A 17,012-nucleotide genomic window follows, 5' to 3' on the forward strand; every position below is an offset into this window, starting at 1 on the left:
TGGGAGCTGGGTCCTGGCTCTGGTATAAATAAATGCACTGATGCCAATGGGAGGAGACTCTAATAAGCAGATTCTGCATATCCTCTAGGGGAAACCCAGGCAAAGCAGCTGGGGACCCCGTGCTTATGCTTAGAAACCTTCACCCCTCAGAGTTCAAGCAGCATAGGAATGTTTGTCTTCCCCCACTGTGATGGGGTGGGGGCACGTCCCCTCTTCCGGGCTGTGGGGAAAGCAGTCAACAAAGTCTGTTGTGCAGTGTGTATGTAGGGGGCATAAATGCCCTGGCCTGGGGGCATTGGGGGGGGGGCAGTGCTGTGTAAATACAGGGCCTGTGTGTGTGTGCGCGCTCTCTGGAAATACCCTGGCCTGGGTGTGTGTCTGGGGGGGCAGGGGATGCTGTGTAAACACCCTGCCCTGGGATGTGTCCAGGGTTTCCTCTAGGGGCTGGCTCTGGTCCCGCTGAGCTGGTTGCAGAAGCAGGCTCTGAGAGCTGGGGCCCGTCCCTGCTTTTGTTTGGGGGCAGAGGCCCGTGATTTGGTGCCAGTGACACCAGGTTGAGTTCTGCTGGTGACTGTCACACGCCTGGTGCCCAGAGAACTGCGGGGGCTGCAAGGAGCCAGTGTCACCTCCCCTGCAGGTGGGTGTCATTGTAAGGGGGTGTCATGGGGTGAGAAGCGGGCACCCTTTTCCCTCCCTCTCCTGCATGGGAACAGGACCGCTGGGCAGCCCCAGGGGCAGGATGGGAGGGTACCGTTGCTCCTCGGTGCTCAACCCTCCCCAGCCCAGCTCCAAGCCTCCCACCCTCTGGCTTCCTGCGCTGGGACTGACGGACCCCCAGGGATGGGCAGGCGGGTGATGCGCTGGGACCAATGGACCCCCGGCGATGGGTGTGCGGGCGACGTGCTGGGACCGATGGACCCCCCCCGGGATGGGTGTGCGGGCGACGCGCTGGGACCAATGGACCCCGAGGGATGGGCAGGTGGGCAACGCGCTGGGACCGATGGAGCCCTGGGGATGGGTGGGCCGGCGGGTGATGCCCTGGGACTGATGGACCTCCCTGGTGACGGGCAGGCAGGCGACGCACTGGGACTGATGGACCCCCAGAGATGGGCAGGCGGGTGATGCGCTGGGACCGACGGACCCCCCCGGGGATGGGTGTGCAGGCGACATGCTGGGACCCATGGACCCCGGCGATGGGCAGGTGGGGAACGCGCTGGGACCGATGGACCCCCAGCGATGGGCAGGCGGGTGATGCGCTGGGACCGACGGACCCCGGGGTGGGATTGTCAGAGAGGGCAGAGGATCAGGTCTCACCTGAAACCCCCCAGCTGCCTCTCTTGCCCCAGGCTCCTCCCACACCTGGTCCCTCCTGGCACAGCGCGGGGCTGGGCGTGGGTAGCCAGGACCCCCCGGCGCTGCAGGGGCTGAGCACAGAGGAGCTGGACAAAACACCGGCTGCACAGACAGGCCCTTTATTCCTTTGTACATGGCCTGCAGGGGGAGGTCCCGGGCTCTCAGCCCAGGGCCCCGAGCAGCTGCCCGCAGGCCCAGCCCAGCACTGCCCACTCTCCCTGGCGCTACACAGCAGCGTCTCTGCCAGCCGGGCGCTAGTTGGAGGCCAGGACGCTGTCGATCCAGGTGCGGAAGGCGCTGACTCGGCCATACACGGCGGGCGTCCGGACGTTGCAGTTGCTAGATCCCCAGGAGACGATCCCGATCAGGGTCCAGGCCCCCTCTTTCAGGTACACAAGGGGGCCGCCCGAGTCCATCTGGCAAGAGAGCGGGGCTGACGCGGCACCATGCCAGGGCCCAGTGCAAGAGGGAGGCAGTGCCTGGGCACTGGCAGGGGGAGGGCTCCCTGGGGCACTAGCTGAGTGGGGGTGAGGGGCTCCAGAGGGATCCTCCCCCTCTCTGGCCCAGCCGGCGTGCCCCTCCCCACGCCCGTTCACCCTACCCTGTGCCCCACCCCATCCTCTATCCACCCTACCCTGTGCCCTTCCCCCCTACCCTGTGCCCCTCCCGCCTCCCCTACCCACCCTGCCCTGTGACCCTCCCCCTGCCCATCCACCCTGCCCTGTGCCCCACCCGCCTCCCCTACCCACCCTACCCTGTGCCCCTCCCCCTGCCCATCCACCCTACCCTGTGCCCCTCCCGCCTCCCCTACCCATCCTGCCCTGTGCCCCACCCTCTGCCCATCCATCCTGCCCTGTGCCCCTCCCGCCTCCCCTACCCACCCTGCCCTGTGCCCCACCCCCTGCCCGTTCACCCTGCCCTGTGCCCCTCCCGCCTCCCCTACCCACCCTATCTTGTGCCCCTCACCCTCCTGCTCTGTGCCCCTCCCCTCGCCATCCACCCTGCCCTGTGCCCCACGCCCTCCTCTATCCACCCTACTCTGTGCCCTTCCCCCTGCCCATCCATCCTGCCCTGTGCCCTTTCCCCCGCCCATCCACCCTACCCTGTGCCCCTCCTGCCTCCTCTACCCACCCTGCCCTGTGCCCCTCCCCCTTCCCCTCCACCTCCTGCCCTGTGCCCCTCCCGCCTCCCCTACCCACCCTATCTTGTACCCCTCCCGCCTCATGCTCTGTGCCCCTCCCACCTCCTCTACCTACCCTGCCCTGTGTCCCTCACCCTCCTGCTCTGTGCCCCTCCCCCCACTGTCCACCCTGCCTTGTGTGTCCCTCCCACCTCCTCTACCCACCCTGCTCTGTGCCCATCCCCCCTCATGCTCTGTACCCCTCCCCCTCCTCTAGCCACCCTGCCTTGTGCCCCTCCCCATCTCTGCCCACCCTGCTCTGTGCCCCTGCCTTGTGTCCCTCACCTGCACACCCTGCTGTGTCCCTTCCCCCCCCGCCCTGTGCCCGACACCCGTGGTGTGGGAGACATTACAGATCTTTACCTGGCAGGAGGAGGCGCCGGCCCCCCCAGCACAGATCATGGAGCTGGTGATCTTGCTGCCCCAATATTGCTGGCACTGGCTCACCGTGACCAGGGGCAGGGACACCTGCTGCAGCTGGACGGCTGCACCGCTCGCTGGGAAAGAAACCCCGGATCAGGGCCAAGGGTGGAGACCGACAGATGCAGCCAGCCACCCAGAGAAGTACTTGCTAGCTGCCTGCTGGTTGCATTGCCATGCACTGGCCTGGTGCCCATACGGGTGGGCGAGGTCCAGGCCGCCCCCCACCCCCAGGGGCTGGCATCGGCTGTGCGTACGTACCGGTGCCGCTGGTCCGCCCCCAGCCGGTGGTGATGCAGGTGGGGTTGGAGGCCAGCGACTCGCTGGCTGTGGCCAGGCAGACGGGGGACACGCGGGCGTCCAGCTGGGCGGGGGAGGCGAGCTTCAGCAGGGCAATGTCGTTGTCAATGGTTTTTTCGTTCCAATAGGGGTGGGGGATGACCTGGAGCGGGGAGGGAGGGACAAGCAGCCCTTAGCGCCGGGGCGGGGGGAGCACGGCGTCGCCCTCGCTGCTCCCTTCGGTGCGATGCCGTCCCGCCCCACTCGCTCGCTGGAGCCTGCCTGCCCTAGTGCTGCCCCGAGGGACAGAGCTGAGCTGGGCATGGGGCCTCCAGGCAGCTCCCACCCTCACCTCACGAACTGCCTGCTCCCAGGGCTCCTGGGGCACAAGGGACTGGGCCGCACTCCCCAAGGGCTCGCTCCAGGCCGGGCCTCCATGGCTCCCGTCGCCATGGGAACGTGCCCATCTCCAGGGAGCCCCGGGCAGAGCTGGGCAGGGAACATGACTGCAGAGTCCCAGCCCAGCGGCTTGTCCCTACACCCATCCCTGCTGGGTGGAGAATGGGCCCCCATGCCCAGCCGTGCCACCGCCAAGCGGTGCTGAGAAGGGGGGTTGCCTCTGCCAGCCCCTTCTCTTCCCCCAGCAGGGCACAGCCCAGGCACAGAGCTGGGGTGCCTGCCCCCCGCCCCTGGGCTCTGTGGGACTGCCCAGCATCTTGCCCCCTCTCTGCAGAGCCCCAGATGGCGTTGGGGGGTGACTCACCCTGGCAATGGATTTGACCTGGATAGTCTCAGCTCTGGAGCTCCTGTCGTATTCCCCAAGGACGGCAACGTCAGTCCCGGCTCTGCAAGGGAGAGAGCCAGTGGGGCTGGGCACCTGGGCAGAGGGGGCCGAGCCCGCCCCTGGGGATTCGCCCTAGGAGCCCTCACTAGCTCCAGGATCCCCTGTGCACTCCAGTGGGCCACCTCTGCCTGCCCTGCCCCAGCCCAGGGGAGCTGCCCTGGGGCACAAGCAAAATGTCTCCTCCTCTGAGCCCCAGAGGGGCCAGGCTCCAGCCAGAGGAGACGGCACCAGGTGTAGTAGGTGCAGGTGGGGTCTTTTCTCGCCAGCTGCTGTGAGCAGGGCCGGCTTCCAGCTCCCAGCTTGCCTTTTGCTTTTAGCTAAGGCTTGACCATGGCCCCAGGCCTCAACTGGGCCTTTATCAGGGCCTGCACCTACTACATCAGGGAGGCTCAGCAGGGGTGTTTGTTAACGGTGGGTGTAGCAGCAGCGTCCGGGTCTCGGGCCCTGGGTTGGCAGCAGGGAACTGGCAGGAAGGGCTGGGGCTGGGGCAGGGGCAGCCCCAGGGCAGGGGGCAGGTCGGCTCTTTGGCTCCATTCTTCCCAGGAGAACAACCTCAGCACTGGGTAGCGGCCCCCCTCCCTACCTCCCCACCCCCCAGGCAATGCCCAGGATCTGGAACCCTCTGCTCACCTGGGGAGCAGAGCCACGATCTTACCTCTGTGCCCAGCTCCCCCATGCCCCAGGCATGCTCTGCTCAGCCCACGGTGCCCCGCTGCCATGCTGGGGCTGGGTGTGGGGCAGCGGCAGGGGGTGTCACTCACTGGGGCTGTCCCTGTGCCCAGGCAGAGCCATGGCACCAGCCAATGCAAAGCGGCTCCTGCAACCGGCCTGGCCTGCGGCACCGTCTCCTTACCTGACTTCGCAGTGCGCAGCCGTCACCACCCAGTCCTGGTTGATCAGGGAGCCACCGCAGAAGTGGAAGCCGTTTCTGTCCTGGAACGAGAATGGCGGGAGGAGAGGGAGTCTGCGACAGGCTGAGGGACCTACCCTGGCATGTGCCCAGCGCTCCAGGCCCGGGGGACCCTGAGCTGCCTGCCTGCAGGTTGGCACTTAGCCTGCCATTGGCAGCCTCTGCCTCTGGGTAGCTGGCACCACCACAAGCCAAAATACCACCCAGATCCTCCTGCGCTCTGTGCCCTGCCCCCCATCCTGATCCGCAGGCTGGGAGCAGCGTCCGGCCCCTGGGCATGGGGCCCGGCTCCCTCCATTATTCCTCCTTCCTGGCTGTCCCTGGGATCCTGGCCTGGTGCCCACAGGGCATGGGGGGTCCCTGGGGATCCCACTCCAGCCATTGCAGACCCCGCCAGGCCCAGGGCAACATGCCGGCTCAGCACTCATCCGTCCCAGCCTGGCCGGGCGTGCCCAGCTGCAGTGCACAGTCAGGGCCGGCTCCAGGCACCAGCTGAGCAAGGTTGGCTTTTTTCGGTTTGCCGCTCCGGCCACCCTGTAGGGGGCGGCAGTGCGGAGGAGGGGAGCGCCCTGCAGCAAACTGGGCCGGGCAGCCCCTGGTCTTTGGGGCGGCGCGGAGCCCTGGCGGCCCCCCTGCTCTCTCTCCCCCACTCCCGCACTCCGCTGCACGGCAGCAGCACAGGGAGTCCCCTGCACCCTGGCTCCGGCTGCCCGGCAGGGTTTTTTTTTGTTTTTTCCCCCCTGATTTGCCGCTCCGGCCATGCCCCAGGTTTTTTGTTTTGTTTTGTTTTTTTCCCTTCCTGCTTTGCTGCTCCGCCCCCCCCCCTTTTTTTTTTTTGCTTGGGGCAGCAGAAAAGCCCGAGCCGGCCCTGTGCACAATGCAGTGGGTGCACCAGTCGGGCCCCCGCCCCGCATGCTTGGGGCTTTCCAAGCGATCGCCCCTGGGCGGGGGGGGCTCTTCCCAGGCTTGGACGCTGCGGGCCATGCTCGTGTCTGCACCAGCCAAATCGCTTTGGGTTTCTTCATAAGCCGAAAGGCCCAGCTAGGCCGGGGGACGCCCCACGCACAGGCTGCTCCCGCTCCCTGGGCCCTGGGCAGCACTTGGCTCTCGTTCCAGGGGCTGAACTGGCTCGTGGATTAGTCAGGCCCTTGAACCCGCACATCAGAACATCCCTGGGGGGTCCCAGCCTGGGCTGAGCCCACGGCAGAGACCCTGACGGCTGGAATGTCCCACCCTGTGAGCATCTCTGATCTAGGGTGACCGTACGGCCCGTTTGGCCGGGACAGCCCCCTTTTCTAAGCCCTGTCCTGGCCGTCCAAACCGCGTTTGGCAGAAGTGGGCATTGGTTCCATTTGCTCGCGGTGGGGAGGGCAGGGCTCAGGCAAGCAGCAACGCCAGCCCCATGCGGGATGGGGGGCTCGGGCCCTCCCTGCTGGCCCATGGCCTGAGAAGAGTGACGGGCTCCCTGCTCACTGACCCAGCCCCTGGAGCCAGCGCGAGGTGTGTGCTGCGCAGCATGTCAGACGGGGCAGCTGGGCTCCGTCCCCAGGGCCGCCGTGAGGAGCGAGCGTTACCTGCAGGGACACTTGCCAAGGCCAGGAGCCGGGTATCGCGTTCTCCCCATTGACGATTCGCTGCAAGCTGTTCACAACTGGTTTGATTGCGGGGACCCCACAGCCTGGAAATGGAAAACCAGCCCTGCTCAGTGTGCAGCGAGCTCCCTCAGCAGCCCCCCGGCCCCCGCAGCACTGCAGGGCTTAGGCCAGTCCCAATCTGCAGGGGCGAGCTGCCCGGGGGGCTGCTGGTCACCGAGGGCTCTGGGAGAGCCACCCTGGGGGCTGGCAGTCCCTGAGGGGTCTGGGCGAGTCACCATGGGGCTGGCGGTCCCTGAGGGGCCTGGGCGAGCTGCCTGTGGGGCTGGCGGTCACTGGGGGGTCTGGGTGAGCTGCCTGTGGGGCTGGCGGTCCCTGAGGGGCCTGGGCGAGCCGCCCGTGGGGCTGGCGGTCACTGGGGGGTCTGGGCGAGCCGCCCGTGGGGCTGGTGGTCCCTGAGGGGTCTGGGCGAGCTGCCCGTGGGGCTGGCGGTCCCTGGGGGGTCTGGGCGAGCCGCCTGTGGGACTGGCGGTCACTGGGGGGTCTGGGCGAGCCGCCCGTGGGGCTGGCGGTCCCTGGGGGGTCTGGGCGAGCTGCCCGTGGGGCTGGCGGTCCCTGGGGGGTCTGGGCGAGCTGCCTGTGCGGCTGGCGGTCCCTGAGGGGCCTGGGCGAGCCGCCCGTGGGGCTGGCGGTCACTGGGGGGTCTGGGCGAGCCGCCCGTGGGGCTGGCGGTCCCTGGGGGGTCTGGGCGAGCTGCCTGTGGGGCTGGCGGTCCCTGGGGGGTCTGGGCGAGCTGCCCGTGCGGCTGGCGGTCCCTGAGGGGCCTGGGCGAGCCGCCCGTGGGGCTGGCGGTCCCTGGGGGGCCTGGGCGAGCCGCCCGTGGGGCTGGCGGTCCCTGGGGGGCCTGGGCGAGCCGCCCATCGGTGGTGGGATCCTGGCTGGGTCAGAGCAGCTGTGCCAGTCTCCCCAGCGTGGGGCTCAGTGCACAGTAGCTGTTGCTGGCCCAGCAGGAAGGCTGGTCCCCTTGCCAGCTGGCTGAGCAGAGCGAGGGAGCCCCTCTGGCAGTGTCCTCTCGGACAGCAGTGCAGCTGGGGGGGCTCTGGCACCCAGTCTGTGTGAACAGGTGCTGCTCAGGCCCCTGGCGCTGACAGGGCAGCAGTACCCAGCACTGCCCCGCGGGGTCCCACCGAGCTGTCTCCTCGCAGCCCAAAGGGGCAGACTGGCCGTTTGCCCGCGTAGCCCAGGGTCGGTGTCCCGGCTCAGTGGCTACACCCAGCTCCTGTAGCTTCCCCCAGGTCCAAGCCGGAGCGGCCCAGCGGCAGGGCGCTGCCCCTGCCCTCAGCCAGGCTCCAGCCGCAGCGCCCGCAGATGGGCATCACTTACCAGAGGCGCCCGCCAGCAGGGCCAGGCAGAGAGCCGCGTGCAGGAAAGCCATGCTGGGTCAGTGCTCACAGCTGTGCCGGGCTGCCAGAACCACACGCTTTATACCCGCCGGGCGCCCTGAGACCGCCAGTCACGCCCGGAGCAGGGCTGGGCGTCTGCCCCACCTGCTCCACCCAGGCCTTGAGCTGACAGTGACAGGCCAAATATAGCGTCTCCCTGCCCCCGCTGCCCCACGTGCGCTGCTAGGAGCCGGCGTCGGCTGGCTGGGGGCGGGCGTCTGGGGAGAATCATAGAATCATAGAATCTCAGGGTTGGAAGGGACCTCAGGAGGTATCTAGTCCAACCCCCTGCTCAAAGCAGGACCAACCCCAACTAAATCATCCCAGCCAGGGCTTTGTCAAGCCTGACCTTAAAAACCTCTAAGGAAGGAGATTCCACCACCTCCCTAGGTAACCCATTCCAGTGCTTCACCACCCTACTAGTGAAAAAGTTTTTCCTAATGTCCAACCTAAACCTCCCCCACTGCAACTTGAGACCATTGCTCCTTGTTCTGTCATCTTCTACCACTGAGAACAGTCTAGATCCATCCTCTTTGGAACCCCCTTTCAGGTAGTTGAAAGCAGCTATCAAATCCCCCCTCATTCTTCTCTTCTGCAGGCTAAACAATCTCAGTTCCCTCAGCCTCTCCTCGTAAGTCATGTGCTCCAGCCCCCTAATCATTTTTGTTGCCCTCCGCTGGACTCTCTCCAATTTATCCACATCCTTCTTGTAGTGTGGGGCCCAAAACTGGACACAGTACTCCAGATGAGGCCTCACCAGTGCTGAATAGAGGGGAATGATCACATGCAGCTACCCACAGCTGGCGGCAGGCTGCCCCTTCCCAGCCCCGCCCCCCTGCCACCTGACATGGGGGTTGGGACACGTGTGAAATGAGTTGGGGGAGTCTCGGCCTAGCCCTCAGTTTGGCACATGGGGTATGACTGGCAGAGTCTCACCAGCTGGGCCCAGGGCTGGACTAGCAGGGGGGGCAGGCAGGGTAGGTCCGAGAGGCGTTGGCAGAGACATGAGGGTGCCCAGGGCTGGACTAGCAAGGGGCTGGGACCGAGGGACAGCTGCAGATCTGTGGGTGTTGGGGCAGGGCTCATGCCTGGCCGAGCTGCACGGGGGAGCCTGGCCAGTCCCTGCTCTGACTGGGCCTGGCACAGCGTCCCGGCACGAGCACAGATCTCCTCCACCAGGACAGTTACAGCTCTGCTCACTCGGACACCCCCCTGCACCCGATTTGGCCCCTGGCAGGTGGAGAGTGGCGCAGAGCTTCTCTGGCACAGGACAGCTCAGAGCAGCCTTGGCGTTGGGCTGGTTTTCTCTGGCTCATGTCCAGTGCACCTGTGGAGGCCTCACGCTAGCCCGCGGGAGCAGGTGGTGGTGGCACCTTCTTCCCAGGGGCTGCGAACTCTCAAGGCCGAGCCAGCTCTGCTGGGTTTGCGTGCTCAGGGACCTGGTGTGTCGCTGGCAAAGCAGGCACCAACTTATACCAAAGTCCCCAATGCTCAGTGGCGGATTAGCTGCTGGGCCAATGGGGCCTGTGCCATGGGGCCTTGGCCAATTGGGGGGCCCTGGAAAAATGGGTACCCCCATGCCCTGACCCACCCAGCCACCTGGTGCTCCTGCCAGGAAGTGGGGTTGGGGCATGGGGGCAGGGCAGGGCGGAGGGACTGTTGGTGGAAGAGGTGAGAGGGGGCCCCCACTTGCTCTGGCCCAGGGCCCCACAAATCTCTAATCTGCCCATGCCTCACTTGGCTAGTGACAAATCCAGCCGGCATCACGCCGGTGGCATTGGCAGTATGAAAACGAGCGTTGGGTTCAGATGTCATCGAGCGCTTGTGAGTTGCTGCCTGCGTTAATTTCACGTAACTGCTGTGGCCCACACTGTGAGTACTGCTGAGCGTTTGCCCTGGGAGCCCCCGGAGCTGGGAGTCACCAGCCAGGAGAGAGACGTGTGTGAGTGTGAAACGCTGGCTGCCAACAAAAGGTGTGATCCTCTGCCCAGCCGAGCTGGCCCAGCAACACCAGACCAACCGTCGGGGAACATCAGCGGCCAAAAGACTCTGTTAATGGCTCTTGCCCCGTGCAGCGGAGCTGTGCTAATGAATTATTCCTTGACAAGGGGAAACTATCTCGATGCTGCTTGGACTCTGGGGACCAGGGTTTCTAGACATAAGCAAGAGATCCCCAGTGTTTAGCCTGGGTCAGCCCTAAGAGACATAACAGCTTGCTTATTATAGAAGCTTTGTTACTCTTTGCCAATTAAGAGTGTAACTCATTTGTGTGTGTATTTACCTGCTTTAACCTTGTAAAGACCTCTCGCATTTCCTTCCCCTCGCTAAGAACTCTGCCGATGGTTTGTTACAAGCGTTGTCTTTGGTGTCAGATCTAAGGTGCGATTGTCCTGGGGTAAGTGACGAGTCCTTTGGGACTGGAAGTAACCTGGCTATTGCTGTGATCTTTGATGTAGGGGACCGTCTCTCACAAAGGTGGGCTCACCTGGGTGGCAAGACAGACCGAGTGCCCAAGTTAAGGCTGTTACGGTGCCTGAGACGTTCACACGTGATACCTGATTGGTGAAATCTAAGCACAGACCCCCAAGGCCCACACCCCACTCAGCCTCCTCCCCCAGAAGCCCTGCCCACACTGGCCCCCTTGCCCAGGCCTCGTTCACCCCCTTCCCCAGACCCCCTCCACCCCCTGCTCATGCCTCTGCACCTCCTCCCCGCAGACCTCCCTGCCCACCGGCCGGGAGCCAGCCAGCCAGCCACTCGTACGGGCATCCCTCTCGCCCCAGCCCCCCTCGCCTGCCAGCCGAGCCAGCCGGCTGCTCACAAGCCTCTGCCCCCTCCCCTAGGCCCTCCCCGAGCCCAGCCACTCATGTGCTCGCCCACGCCCGCCTCTTCACCCTCCCCCGCGAGGCTCCCCTGCGGGCGGAGCTGGGATGGGAAGAGGCCAAGTGGGACCGGGGTCTCGGGGGGGGAAGCGTGACGGGACCCCCGTCGGGGCTCCCACCCTTTCGGCCATGGCGCGCTCCAAGGGCTGCGGGCAGGCTGCGTGGGGAGGCTTCGCCTTCCCTGGCCTTTTCTACCCACCGCCTGTGCATCGAACTCCCAGCCAGTGCGGGGTTTGTGCCCTGGCTCACAACAGCCTGCCTGAGGGGGGTGCTCGTGCTCGTGAGCCCCTGCAGGGCAGCGTGACAGCTGGGCCGGCTCAGCGCAGGGTGTGACAGGCCCGTTACATGAAGTGAAGGGATCCCCGGGCCGGCTCCCGCTGCAGTCAGTGACTGTCACCCTGGGGGCATTCCAGGGTTCCCGCTGGGGCCAGGGCAACCAGCCCAAATGACGGAACCGATCCAGCGCGCCAGGCCCTCTGCCATGGCTGGCACCCCGGGCTGTTACCACGCGCTGGACGCGGCTCCCTTTGCTATTCCTCTGCCCCAAGCTGGCCCCTGATTTGTGGGCTTTGGGCAGGCCCCGGGCGGGGTAGAGCCCTGCTAGCACGTGCAGGGGCTGTTCTGAGAGGTCCCTGTCGCACAGCCCCTGCCAGGGTGCCCCAGGACCTGGAAAACAAAATCATCACTGGCGAAGTGTCCAGATGACACAAACACTGGGGGAGTGGCAAATAATGAAGGGGCCGGGGCCCTGATTCACGGCAGTCTGGGTCGTCCGGGAAGCTGGTCGCAAGCAAACGGCTCAATGTGAACGTGTCCATCTAGGAACAAAGGACGTAGCCAGACTACAGACGGGGGCGCGTTTCCTGGACGCAGCGACTCTGACAAAGATTTGGGGTGGGGGCAGGGGGGGATATGGGGGATAAGCTGTTGAGCAGGAGCTCCCAGGGGGATGCTGTGGGCGAAGAAGCCTTGGCTGCATGACCAGGGCCGTGTCAAGCAGGAGCAGAGCGGTTATTTTACCGCTGTATTCGGCGCTGCTGGAGCCCTGTGGCCAGTTCTGGGGTCCCGATGCAAGAAGGAGGTTGATGAGGGCAGCCATTTAGGGATGGCGGGGCACCTCCCCTTCCCGCCCCCCCCGCCCGAGTTGTGGACCATGTTATAATTTTACGAATAATTTTGCAGTTTGCCAAATGATAACAGTGTGTCTATAAAGGGCTGAGGGCTCCCCCTGGTGGACATCAAGTGAGCCCCTGAGCTGGGCTCCAACTGCTGGCATGGGCGCCAACTTATATGGGCTCTTGGAGCTAAAGCCCCAGGAATATTCATAATCAGGGGCTCTGCTCCACCAATATTTGGAGCTAGATTTTTCCCCCTCCCCGGAGTTTCCCTGCCTGAATGTAAAGAGAGCGCACAGCGCGTCTCTCTCTCTCCTTTGCTGCTGCTGCTGTAGCCTAAGGGCTGCAACATTAGCATAAGAGGAATGCATTGCTAACTACTTCTGAAGCACTCAGGAGGGGGAGGGGAGTGGAGGGGGCCTCCCCTCCCCTCCCGCCCTTACCTGGAGGAGACACAAACGGGCCAGGAGACAGACATCATTCACCTTAGGAGCTGCTGGGGCTTCTGTGAGTGTTTGACCCTATGATTCCCCCCCTGCCCCAGCCCCAGTCCCAGCCCCTACTCTTACCCCCAGTGAGGCACAGCAGGCTGCACAGGGGAGGCAGAAAGCCACATGTGAAGGCAATGCCCCCTCCCCCAGCACCCACCAACCCACCCGCCACAGGAGGGATGGGAGAGGGAGGCTTCCTAGACCTGAGCAGCTGGGGCTTGGGTGAATTTTATGACACCCTGCTCCCCCGCCCCATAGCCAGCCACCACCCTGCCTACCCCACTTCTGCCCCATGCTGGGCAAGGGGCAGCCCCATCCCCCATCCACAGTGAAGTTATGGTGAGGGGCAGCAACATGGAAGGCCACCTGTGCCCCCCCCCAGTACCCATCATAGGGGAGGGGAGTGAGCTTTCTGGACCTGAGAGGGGCTCTAGGAGCATGTGCAGAGTGTGTGTGCTGTGGGGGGCAGGAGGGGTCCCTCCCCTGGAGCTTGCTGCTGCCAGTGGTGGTGATGGGGAGTCCTCTCTGGCCCTAGCCCTGGGGCAGCCTGTCTGCATCCCAAGTTCCTCATCCTCAGCCCTGCCTCACCCCAAAGCCTGCACCCCCAGCACCGAGCACGCTCCTGCACTGTGAACCCCTCATCCCCAGCCCCACCCCAGAACCCTCACCTGAGGGGAAAAACATGCAACTTAAATTTGGTGGTCAGTTTGGAGTATCATTGTATTTAGCACAATATTTGATTATTTTACACCCTTCAAAGTATGTAACTGGTCGTATACAGGTGTTTTCTCTGAATACTGTCTGTGTGCCTCAATTTCCCCAATGCATTTCTTAAGGCTCTAGATGGTGGGATAAGGGGGTGTGATTGTTGTAAAGCCCTAGAGGGCCAGTGTGATGCTGTCTGCACAGAGAATGGCTGACACCCTGTCTCCAGGCAACTGATGGCCTGGGCCACTCTCCTGCAAGGTGCCAACTGAAGGTTTTGGAGAACAAGGAGATCAGGTGGCCTCCTAATGCTTGGAAAAGAGACAAAGGCCAGAGGAGGGAGTGTAAGTGCCTGTGCAGACTTCCGGGAAGTGCATGGTGTGGAAGGGGATGCTGGGATGCTTTGGAACAACTCCATACAAAGCCAGTCAGGACTCTGGGGGAGCCTCCTCTCTGAGCATACTGTCTCCAGGGCAAGAAGCTTACACCTTCCTGGGTCTGACCTCGGAGCATTCAGCCCTTCCACACTGTGCACTTTCCGCAGCGAGTCTGCCCAGGCAGGCCCTGGGGCAACCAGAGGTCCCTGCACCCCAACTCCGCAGTCAGATGTGACTCTCAGCCAGACAGTAAAACAGAAGGTTTATTAGATGACAGGGATACAGTCTAAAACAGAGCTTGTAGGTACAGAAAACAGGACCCCTCAGTCAGGTCCATCTTGGGGGGTGGGGAGCCCAGACCCAAGTTCTGGGCCTCTCCCGATTTCCCCAGCCAGCTCCAAACTGACACTCCCTCATCTGGCCTTTGTGTCTCTTCCGGACAAGGAGGCCACCTGATCTCTTTGTCCCCAACACCGTCAGTTGGCACTTTGCAGGGGAAACTGAGGCACCCACACAGTATTCAGAGAAAACATTAAGAACATTCCCACTTTGTCACAACAGGTGCAACAAAATTTAATACCGTATATTAGGTATTAATAGGCAAGTGCTGCTTCTGACTTTCCACTTTTAATTGACCCTTGTAATCTTGTGGTGCTGACGCATTGTAGCTTCATTTTATATCAGCTTACAGGGTGAGACCGGGGGGGGGGGGACCACCATTTTGGGCCCCACCAAAAATTATACAAACCTGCTGCCTATGGCTGCTGGGGGGGAGGCGGGGGGGGTCACACAGCCCCTCCCCTGAGCTCCTTTGATGTCGACAGCCCATGGCGGGGGCTGCTCTGCCTGGCTCGCACACCCCGTTCTGCGCCTGGTGGGCGCTCCCTGCCATGCCTTGGCCTTGCACTACCCCAGGCTGCTACTTCGCTGGACTTTCCTGGGGAGAGGACAGGGGTAGATTGCTGGTCCCTGCATCCTGAGGCTTCTTCCTCCTCCAGGCTGCGGACTGCACCCCCCTCACCCACACCCCTTTCCCCCAAAAGGATTTGAGCTAATGCTCTCAGACCTGTATCTGCCCAGTGGAGCTATGTCACCTTTGGGGAGTTCATCCTATTTTTGAGAAGTTTTCTAACCTTTCCCAATTGAAGGCTGCTCCTGTCCGCCCTGCCCTCACTCGACACCAGCGCTTTCCCAGACATGATGTGGGATTCTTGCTGTAATGCCCAGGACAGTGCCCTGAAGAAACGAAAGGGAAAAGACCCGCATGGGTAAGTGATGCTCAGTGGGGTAGTTCGGAATCACCCAGAGGGATTCTTCCCAGAGCTCCTGCGCTTCTAGGTTCATCTCCAGTGTTTCAACAACCAGAGCAAGAGCCACCTCTAGAAGCCCCTTCGCTGACGGTACCTACGCACAGGTATTGGCTGAGAATAACGTGATCGTGGCACCCAGGGGCGGCTCCAGGCCCCAGCACACCAAGCACAGGGGGCGCTCTGCCGGCGCCGCGAGGGCGGCAGGCAGGCTGCCCTCGGCAGCTTGCCTGCGGAGGGTCCGCTGAAGCCGCGGGACCAGCGGACCCTCCGCAGGGAAGCCGCGGAAGGCAGCCTGCCTGCCATGCTTGGGGCGGCAAAATTCCTAGAGCCGCCTCTGGTGGCACCAGAACTCGGGGTGCCCAGAGTCCATGGCCCCATCACTTTTCCTTTTCACCAGCCGTAAGGGCGAGCGACAGGGGAGGGGGGCAGAGCGAAGCAAGTAGGGGGTGGGCCCTTGGGGGGAAGAGGTGGGGGGGCCTCAGGGGAAGGGGCAGGGGCTCAGGGAGAAGGGGCAGGACGGGGCAGGGCCTTGGGGGCAAGGGAGCGGCACAGGGGGCCATAGTTCGGGCATTGGTGGCGCCCCACTTTTCCGGAACGTTTGCCGCTCCTGCTTCTGCGGTGTGTGTTTAATAGGTACCGACATGGGGAAAAACATTAGTAACGGGCTCCTCAGTCCAGCAGAGAAGCGTCTAACGCGAGCCGGGGCTGGACTCTGAAGCTAGACAAATTCAGCCTGGAAAGAAGGTGTCAATTAGTAACCGTGAGAGTAATTAACTGTTGGAACGATTTACCAAGTGTTGGGTTCTCCAGTCCGACCATTTTAAAATCAGGACTGGCTGTTTTTCTCAGAGCTCTGCCCCAGGAGTTATCATGGGCCAGGTCTCCGGCCTGGGCTCTACAGGGCCAGGTCTAGATGATCACAATGGTCCCTGCTGGCCTTGCAATCTCTGACAAATGGCCTGTTGATCTCCAGTGCAGCCAGTGGGTTTGCACCCTCCGATTGCTCTGCAAGCCCGTTTGCTGCCAGCTGTGCAGCCCTGCACCTGCCCCCTTCCCCAGCAGACAGCGGGATGCAGGGGCCTCCATGTGCTCCGTTCCCCCCCCCCCCCCCGGAGATTTGGGGCTGACTCTGAGCTTCACACAGGTTTGGTACCTAGACATTTACCCCTTTGGCTTTAGAAGGGAGTGACCCTGGAGCAGCCTGGGGGATGAGCTGTAGCCGCACCCCCGGGTCTTTCAATGCCTGGCAGGGGTGGGATTTCAGCCCGCTCATGTCCCGCCTCCTGGGGTAGAGCAGCCAATCAGGGCTGCTGCAGGAGGCAGGCAGAGTTCTCTCCCCACCCCTCAGGAGCCCCCATTGTTCTCACGGGGGGAGGGGAGGAGCTAAAGAGCCCAGCAGCTAAGGGTGGCGCTGCCCCTTCTCCCCCTGTGAGCAATGGGGACGGGACGGCGCTTCCGCCCCTTCTCCCTCCCGCAACACCTGGCTCGGAATAGGGCCAGGGGCTCTGCTGCAGCCCCCCAAGCCTGGGGAAGGGGGGGAAGAGCCCCAGGAAGAGCAGCGATGGGTCTGGGGGGCAGAGTTGATGTGGGAACTGGAGGGATAGGACTGATTTGGAGGCTGGAGGACAGGAGCAGCTGCTGGGCAGGAGACGGGCACAGGTGAGATGACAGCTCCTGCCGCAGGGGCCCAAATCACCTCACTCAATCCATCTGGGAGCGCTGGCCACACTGCTTGGCAGACAGACAGATGCACACCCACCTACACGCACAAGCACAACCATGCACCGTCCCCACCCGCACACCGACGTCCCCGCGCTTGTTATTGTGTCTGCGTGGCTGGTAGGTCAGTGACGCTTCTCCATAGAAGGGAGGGCCCAAGACCAGACCCACGAATGCGACTCACGTGTCTCTTGTGTCTAGTACAGAGTCAGACACCAAGATGAACTTTGTTAATGCTGAAAAAACCAGATTGACCAACCACACGGCTGTGCAAGCTTAGCAGCAGGTCATGTGCTCCGGAAACACGGGCTACCTCTTGCTAGCCCAATGACCGTCGCGCTCTGGCTTTCTCTCCTCGGCCTTATGATGCCGGTTCAGTGAAAAATTAAGACT

The 17,012-nt window shown here is 63.3% G+C and overlaps 1 protein-coding gene across 1 annotated transcript; it reads right to left on the minus strand.

The window, feature by feature from the left end:
• Positions 1–1,473: 1,473 nt before the first annotated feature.
• LOC123349507 (chymotrypsin-like protease CTRL-1) lies at positions 1,474–8,013 on the minus strand. Its single transcript, XM_044987662.1, has 8 exons — positions 7,962–8,013; positions 7,741–7,797; positions 6,561–6,664; positions 4,930–5,009; positions 3,996–4,077; positions 3,215–3,395; positions 2,897–3,030; positions 1,474–1,769 (listed from the first exon to the last, which is right to left on the minus strand). Exons 1-8 carry the CDS (start codon positions 8,011–8,013, stop codon positions 1,608–1,610), a joined length of 852 nt encoding a protein of 283 aa, XP_044843597.1. The 3' UTR covers positions 1,474–1,607.
• Between the last annotated feature and the right edge of the window lie 8,999 nt (positions 8,014–17,012).

Source organism: Mauremys mutica, chromosome 14 (genome assembly GCF_020497125.1).
Source record: "Mauremys mutica isolate MM-2020 ecotype Southern chromosome 14, ASM2049712v1, whole genome shotgun sequence".
Classification (NCBI taxonomy): domain Eukaryota; kingdom Metazoa; phylum Chordata; order Testudines; family Geoemydidae; genus Mauremys; species Mauremys mutica.

What these genes read in the sequence shown, in the direction of transcription:
- LOC123349507 (XM_044987662.1), bottom strand. Translation starts at nt 8,013, where the DNA reads ATGGCTTTCCTGCACGCGGCTCTCTGCCTGGCCCTGCTGGCGGGCGCC. An exon ending in GCTGCGCACTGCGAAGTCAG is followed by an intron (nt 4,078 to 4,929) that starts GTAAGGAGACGG and finishes TCTCCCTTGCAG; the next exon opens with AGCCGGGACTGACGTTGCCG. An exon ending in CCGGCGCCTCCTCCTGCCAG is followed by an intron (nt 1,770 to 2,896) that starts GTAAAGATCTGT and finishes CTCTCTTGCCAG; the next exon opens with ATGGACTCGGGCGGCCCCCT.